The sequence below is a fragment of the Ursus maritimus genome, assembly GCF_017311325.1.
Source record: "Ursus maritimus isolate PB19 chromosome X unlocalized genomic scaffold, ASM1731132v1 scaffold_X1, whole genome shotgun sequence".
In the NCBI taxonomy this organism is placed as follows: Eukaryota; Metazoa; Chordata; class Mammalia; order Carnivora; family Ursidae; genus Ursus; species Ursus maritimus.
The window spans coordinates 63,378,342-63,386,073 of NW_024423319.1; the positions used below are offsets into that span (position 1 = coordinate 63,378,342).

At 35.0% G+C, this 7,732-nt stretch overlaps 1 protein-coding gene across 1 annotated transcript in view; it reads left to right on the forward strand.

The window, feature by feature from the left end:
- The window catches only part of MAGT1 (magnesium transporter 1), a 73,766-nt gene that overhangs the window by 55,757 nt on the left and 10,277 nt on the right, over nucleotides 1-7,732 (forward strand). The window contains exon 8 of the mRNA XM_040630428.1: nucleotides 6,308-6,382. Within this exon, the coding sequence (XP_040486362.1) occupies nucleotides 6,308-6,382 (75 nt within the window). The remainder of the gene's footprint in view (nucleotides 1-6,307; nucleotides 6,383-7,732) is intronic.

Sequence of the window (7,732 nt, forward strand, 5' to 3'; positions counted from 1 at the left end):
AAAACAACCCAAAACACCACTTTTATTTCTCTTTCATTTTTTAAGGATATTTTACCAGGTGTAGATTTCTAGATTTCTTTAAGCACTTTGGAAATGTTATCCCATTGTCTTTTACTTCCATAGTTTCTGGGAAAAATGAGATTTAATTCTTATTATTGTTCTTTGAAGGCAGTGTGTCTTTTTCTCTGATGGATTTTAAGACTTTTCTCCTAATGTTTTCATTTATATTACTCCTGTTTTCTGGATTGCAGAACTTCCTAAATCTGTGGGTCAGTACCCTTAATTCATTTTGGTAAATATTTGGCTACTGTATCTTCATTATTGTTTTGCTCCCATTTTCTCCATCCTCTCCATCCATGGCTTTCAACTGAGAGCCTGGTATATGAGCCTTGTCATTCTTTCTGGTAGAACCTGAACCTTAATCATGTTCTCCTTAACACTGTAGGACTGCCAAAATTCTTCTCTCCTAAGCTTTGTCCTAACTTTTTAAATATAATTATATAAGACGTTTAAGAAATTGGAATATTCTTACTTTTTCCTTCTGCGTAAAGGTTAAACATTACTTAAGGCTTCACATACATTTGGAGCAGATTGCAAGCCTATTGAAATATAGCAGTTTTTTCCTTTCCAAGTTTTAATTTAGATTCCAGTTAGTTAACATACAGTGTAAATTTAGTTTCAGGTGTAGAATTTAGTGATTCAGCACTTACATACAACACCCAGTGCTCATCACAAGTACCCTGCTTAATCCCCATCACCTATTTCACCCATCCCCCTCACCCACCTCCCCTCTGGTAACCATCAGTTTGTTCTCTATAGTTAAGAGACTGTTTCTTGATTTACCTCTCTTCCCTCCCTCCATTTTTGTTTCTTAAATTCTACACAGGAGTGAAATCATATGGTATTTGTCTTTCTCTGACTGACTAATTTTGCTTGGCGTAATACTCCCTAGGTCCATCCACATCGTTGCAAATGGCAAGGTTTCATTCTTTTTTATGGCTGAATAATATTCCATTATATATACTACTTCTACTTTACTCATTCATTAGTCAGTGGACATTTGGGTTGTTTCTATAATTTGGCTATTGTTGATAATGCTGCTATAAACATCAGGGTACATGTATCCCTTTGAATAAATATTTTTGTATCGTTTGGGTAAATACCTAGTAGTGCAATTGCTGGGTAGTAGGGTAGTTCTATTTTCAATTTTTTGAGGAACTTCCATACTGTTTTCCAGAGTGGCTGCTCCAGTTCGAAGTCCCACCAACAGTGCAAAAAGGTTCCCCTTTCTCCACATACTCACCAACACCTGTTGTTTCCTGTGTTGTTAATGTTAGCCATTCTGACTGGTGTGAGGTGATATCTCATTGTAGTTTTAATGTGCATTTCCCTGATGATGAGTGATGTTTAGCACTTGTCATGTGTCTGTTGGCCATCTGTATGTCTTCTTTGGAAAAATGTCTATTCATGTCTTCTGCCCATTTTTTAACTGGATTATTTGGGTTTTTTGGGTGTTGTGTTTTGTAAGTTATTTATATATTTTGGATACTACTACTAACTCTTTATCAGATATGTCATTTGCAATATCTTCTCCCACTCCTTAGTTGCCCTTTTTTAAAAAAGATTTATTTATTTTTAGAGAGAGAACATGCGTGAGGGGGAGGGGAGGGAGAGAGAGAAAGAGAAAGACAAGCAGACTCCCTGCTGCATGCAGAGCCTGATGTGGGGCTTGATCCCAAGACCTTGAGATCATGACCTGAGTGGAAATCAGCTTGGATGCTTAACTGAGCCACCCAGCCACCCCCGTAGGTTGCCTTTTAATTTTGTTAATTGTTTCTTTCACTGTGCAGAAGTTTTTTTTTTTTTTTCTTGATGAAGTCCCAATAGTTTATTTTTGGAAATATAGCATTTCTTGTAGATTTGGTTAATCAGATACAAAATGGGAATTTTTTTTCAAGGTGATATTTTTTCCGTTATTTTGTTTTTGCTTTTTTGGTAGTGGTTAGGAAGGTTTGGGTGATACTTTCTGAGCAATTATTTTGCTAGTTGCTGTGGATGCACAATTTGTCTAAGGAGCTTATAGTATTGAGATAAACACAGGTTTACAGGTTATAAGACAGTGCCTTAAATGCCATGTCTCACTAGGTGTGAGACAATGAATAAAGCTATTTAACTTTGTTAGAAGTAGGAAACTTTATGGAAGACTGAAAATCCCTTATTTTTTTAGTGGTCACAAAGCCTCAAAACTCAAAAGTTACCATGTTGATAAGAACTAATAGAATGAAACTACTACTAACTAGTAGTTAGTTATGAGTTTAGAAAATATCCACATATTTATCATTATTTTAATATTTTATAATTTACTACATGATTAATAAAGCAACCTATATGAGTTGCCTGATCCACTGAGCAACTTTTAACATTATATTTTAAACTTTTTTTTTAAAGATTTTATTTATTTGACAAAGAGACAGCCAGCGAGAGAGGGAATACAGCAGGGAGAGTGGGAGAGGAAGAAGCAGGCTCCCAGCAGAGGAGCCCGATGTGGGGCTCGATCCCAGGACCCTGGGATCACGCCCTGAGCCGAAGGCAGGCGTTTAACAACTGAGCCACCCAAGCGCCCCAATATTTTAAACTTTTTTATGTGAATTACTGTATTCATGCAGAAATGTTCACAACTCATAAGTGCAGTGTACAGTTTGATAAATTTTCACAAAATGAACACAACGGTGTAACCAGTACCCAGTTGAAGAAATAAAACTTTATTCATATCCCAAAGTATCCTCATCACCCCTCCTGATTGCTACCTTCCTACCCAAGGGTAGCTACTATCCTGACTGCTAACAATATGGATTATTTTACTTACTTTTTAACTTTACACAAATGGAATTATACTTTAGATATATTTAAATTAAAGAAATAACATAGTAGATTAGAAAATTTTTCACCCATGATCTAAAACCATAATATTAAAATCTAAGTTTATATTTGCATATTCTTTTGCATTCTTTGCTTAGTTGTATCTTTTTGGAGTGGAGCTCCTTTTTTGGTAGTTATAGACATACTTTATATCCAGTTTGGTTTCCTAATACAAGCATTTTCTGTATAGTTGTTTGCCCTTTATAGTTACAAAAGTTGCATGAGAATTATAGATAAATAAGAAAATACAGACAAGGAAAAGGAAAAATAGTGATCATTCTTAATGTTTATATAATGGGCATATCATAATTCAGTTATTCTGTTGTTGAACATTGCAAAGAATGTTTACTTGGATATAAAAATAATTTGGTGGGATGCTTGGGTGGCTCAGTCAGTTAATCATCTGCCTTCGGCTCAGGTCATGATCCCAGGGTCCTGGGATTGAGTCCCACATCGGGCTCCTTGTTCAGCGGGAAGCCTGCTTCTCCCTCTGCCTGCTACTCTCCTGCTTGTGCACGTTCTCTCTCTCTCTATCTCTATCTCTGATAAATACATACATAAATAAATCTTTTAAAAAAATAATTTGGCATGTCTCCAAATTCCCAGAAGTAAGATTTGAAGCAAAGTGTACAAATCTGTTTTTTTTGGTGTTTTGTCCAAACTGTTTTCCAAAAGAGTTTTGCTTAAAAAAAAAAAAAAGGGAGGATTGCTGTCAGAATATGTGCACTGATAGCTCTGGCAAGTCCTAACTCATTATGTAGTCTCATTTTTTTAAACCGCTAATTCAATAGGCAAAGAAATTTTAGATCATTGTTAAAATTACTTTGGACAATAATAATCAAAGTACATAATTGAAACATCTTCCCACAATTTTGGAATTATACCTCATTTTATGCAGATGTCTTTGCCTTCATCATATATAATGTATTTTAATTCTACTAGCTCTTTTAATAGCCTGGTTCTTGTATATTATAGAATATTACTTCCTCTAGTTTCTATTCAGTTCTCCCATAGTAACATTTAATCATGGTTAGGTAATTATTTATTATTTATTTCATTGCTTATATCCTCCACTAGATTGTAAATTTGTCCAAGGAAGGATCTATATTTTGTCTAGCTTTTTAATTCCAACAACTAGTAGTGCCTTCCATAGAGTAGGCAGTGTCAGTAAAAGTTTAAAGAATCAATAAAGGGGCACCTGGGTGGCTCAGTCAATTAAGGGTCCAACTTTTGATTTTGGCTGAGGTCATGATTTCAGGATCATGGCATCAAGCCCTGTGTCAGGCTCCATACTTAGCACGGAATCTGCCTAAGGTTCTCTTCTTCTTCTCCCTCTGCCCCTTCCCCTGCTCTTTCTCTCGCTCTCAAATAAATAAAATCTATTAAAAAATCAATAAATAAAATGAAACCATACGTATGGCAGTACATCACAGATTTTTTTTAAGATTTTTTAATTTTGTGAGAGAGAGCGCATGTATGAGCAGGGGGAGGGGCAGAGGGAGAAGCAGATTCCCTGCTGAGCAGGGAGCCCAATGCAGGACTCGATCCCAGGACCCTAGGATCATGACCTGAGCTGCAGGCAGACACTTAACCGACTGAGCCGCCCAGGTGCCCCATCACAGCTCTTGATAACTGAGAACAGCACACAAAGACATTGATGGTATATTGCAAGATAGCTCATTCAAAGAAAATGTATATAGACCATGATACAAAACAAACCATTCCAAAAACGAAAGTCTCAACCATTATTCAAAAGTACCCTGTAACAGGGTGCCTGGGTGGCTCAGTCAGTTCAGCATCTGCCTTCGGCTCCGGTCGTGATCTCAGGGTCCTGGGATCGAGTCCCACATTGGGCTCCCTGCCCAGCGGGGAGCCTGCTTCTCTCCCGCCCCTGCTCATGCTCTTGTTATGTCTCAGATAACTAAATAAAATCTTTTTTTAAAAAAATACCCTGTAACAAAAGCCTATAGAAATGATCAGTCTTTACATGTATCTGGATATAAAGAACCTCAGTAAAAAAAAAAAAAAAGTAATCAATGGAGAAGGCAACTTGTCTCAGCAACTAAAAGCATGATGTATGGGCATCATCCCTAAGAAGAGGCTATTGACGAGAGAGTGCAAGATGGTAGTGAAGGGATGAATAGACAACTATAGAGCCAATTATAAATTCAGGCCTTATCTGAACACCTATTTTTCCCTTTCTGTTTAATCATACCCAGATGCGGTAGCCTACAATGTGCATGTGTGTATGCATAATTGATTTGGGCATGTTTAACTGCTGTTTGTATTCACCAAACTGCAGGGTAAATCTCTTTTCTACTAGAACGTATTGTATTTGCTTTAAAATTCAATTTTGCTTATTTTAGCATTTAACCGCATGTGTAACCTATTTGCATGAGTAGGTATATTTTGTATGTAGTTCCATATTAAGGTGAATAAAAGTGAGGTGGTGACATATAGGATTCTCTTTTTTTTTATTAGAATAGGACAAACTTAGGTAGATGAGTAGTAATTTGCGCTTTAGAGGTTGGTGAAATTCTGGAGAATTTTTGAAAAGTTATTTTTCAAATAAAAATTAGTTGCTGTTCTCTTCAAATGGTACACATTTCAAGTGTTTTCAGTTTTGGAAGGTGGCTGAATATTCAAAAAGGCTATTTAATGTTTTAAAATATATCAGAGCACCTGGGTGGCTCAGTTGGTTAAGCGTCTGACTCTTGATCTCAGCTCAGGTCTTGATCTCAGGGTTGTGATTTCAAGCCCCAAAAAGCAAGACAAAACAAAACAAAATAAAGTATATACAAGGTTGGAGCGATAGTTGCAAGCATATCCAGGAAGGTTATTTCAAAGTACATGTCAGGAAAACTCATATTTCATCTGTAAGTTATAGTGGGACATTTGTTTAAACTATTGATTTTCATTTGTATAAATGAAGTAATTTTCCAACCTTAATATTTTTTTATTATACCTTCATAGTTAATAATTGTCATGCTGTATAGATACAAGATTCCCTATTTTATTTTATTTCATATATATATATTAAAGATTTTATTTATTTTTGAGAGAGAGAGAATGAGCGGGGAAGAAGGGCAGAGGGAGAGGGAGAAGCCGACTCCCCACTGAGCAAGGAGCCCGATGCGGGACTCGATTCCAGGGCCCTGAGATCATGACCTGAGCCGAAGGCAGACACTTAACCGACTGAGCCACCCAGGTGCCCCTCCAGTAACATTTAATACATTCACAAGGATTCCCTATTTTAGTAACGGTTTTTTTTAAATTGAAAGTTGAAGATGTGTATATTCATTGTAATTTTCTTCATGAAAGAATAGGAATATTAAAGTGGTATGTCTTTTGTGTCTGTGTGAATTTCTCCTTAAACAATTTTTCTAAGATGGTGGGGTTACCTTAGGGATGGTGCTGTTATGTGAAGCTGCTACATCTGACATGGATATTGGAAAGCGAAAAAGTAAGTTATATCATATGCCAAAATGTAACAATTCTACCTTTTTTAATTTTTATTTTTATTATTGAAGTATAGTTGTTATATAATATAAAGTATAATTGTTATATAACAATTCTGCCTTTAATACAGAAAAAAATGTCCTTTTAATTCCTTCCCCCTCTTAGTTATATTATTTTACTACTTTATTATTTTAAAAATAACATATACTTACTACAAAAAATGTGTGGGGAAATCAGATATAAAACATTTAGGGGGAGAGTTATCCATTATTCCATCATCGAGAAGCTAAAAATTGTAATGTTTTAATGTAGTTTCCTCCATTTGTAAAAACATATTTAAAACTCTGTGTATAAAATTTTGCATCTTGTACCTCCCCTTTTAACTGAGTTAAATAATTCACTAATAAATATTTTTCTGCACATCATTTTAAATTTGTACCCTGTGCTGTAATTTAACCATTCTGATTCTGTTAAACAGTTTTTTTTCTAACTTCCATTATAATAAATATTTCCTTAGTGACTATCGTAGTATGTTAAACTTTATTCTTATTTCATATCAATTCCCTAAGGTAGATTCCTAAAAGTAGAATGACTGTATGGTCCTCTGTATTAGTATTTTTAATCCCCTTGATGTTTTAAACTGATGATGCTAAATTGTTTCCCCAGATGTTATGATAGTTTAGATTCCCACTAGCGATATTTAAGAATGCTTGTTTAAAAAAATAAAAAAAAGAATGCTTGTTTCACAATAACTTTGTCAGCATTAGCTAAGCTCATTAAAAATGTGTGTGTGTGCGCGTGTGTGTGGGTGTGTGGGTGTACTTGCTAATCAGATAAGGGGCACATGTTACAGTGTTTTATACTTCTTTGGTTATTAATGAAGTTGAGTATTTTTCTAAATGTTTATCAGCTGTCTGTTTTCCCTTCCATAAAAAGTCTTTTTGTCTTGCCATTTATCTATTATTCTTGTACTTTTTCTATTGATTTGGATGGACTTTTTATATATTAAAATATTCACACATTGGTATTTGTTGCAAAGAAATGCTAACAATGTAATTTTGTTTTACTCACATAAAATACGTTTACGTCAGGGTTCTCCTTTTATGGCTATAAAGGTAAATGTCATCAAATTAACCTAGCTAAATATAGGTGTCTTTTTCATTTGAAAAAAGATGATGACATTGGATTTCAAATCTGGGAGAGTCTTATTTTGCTGAATTAAAATGAATTTTTACATATTGCAAAAATAGAACTAATGTATCAGTTTTTTTATCCAGACAATACACATCCTTTCATTACCTGACTTTTAAAAACTTGCCTATTTCAGTATTCAATATTGGGAAAAGGCCCTCTG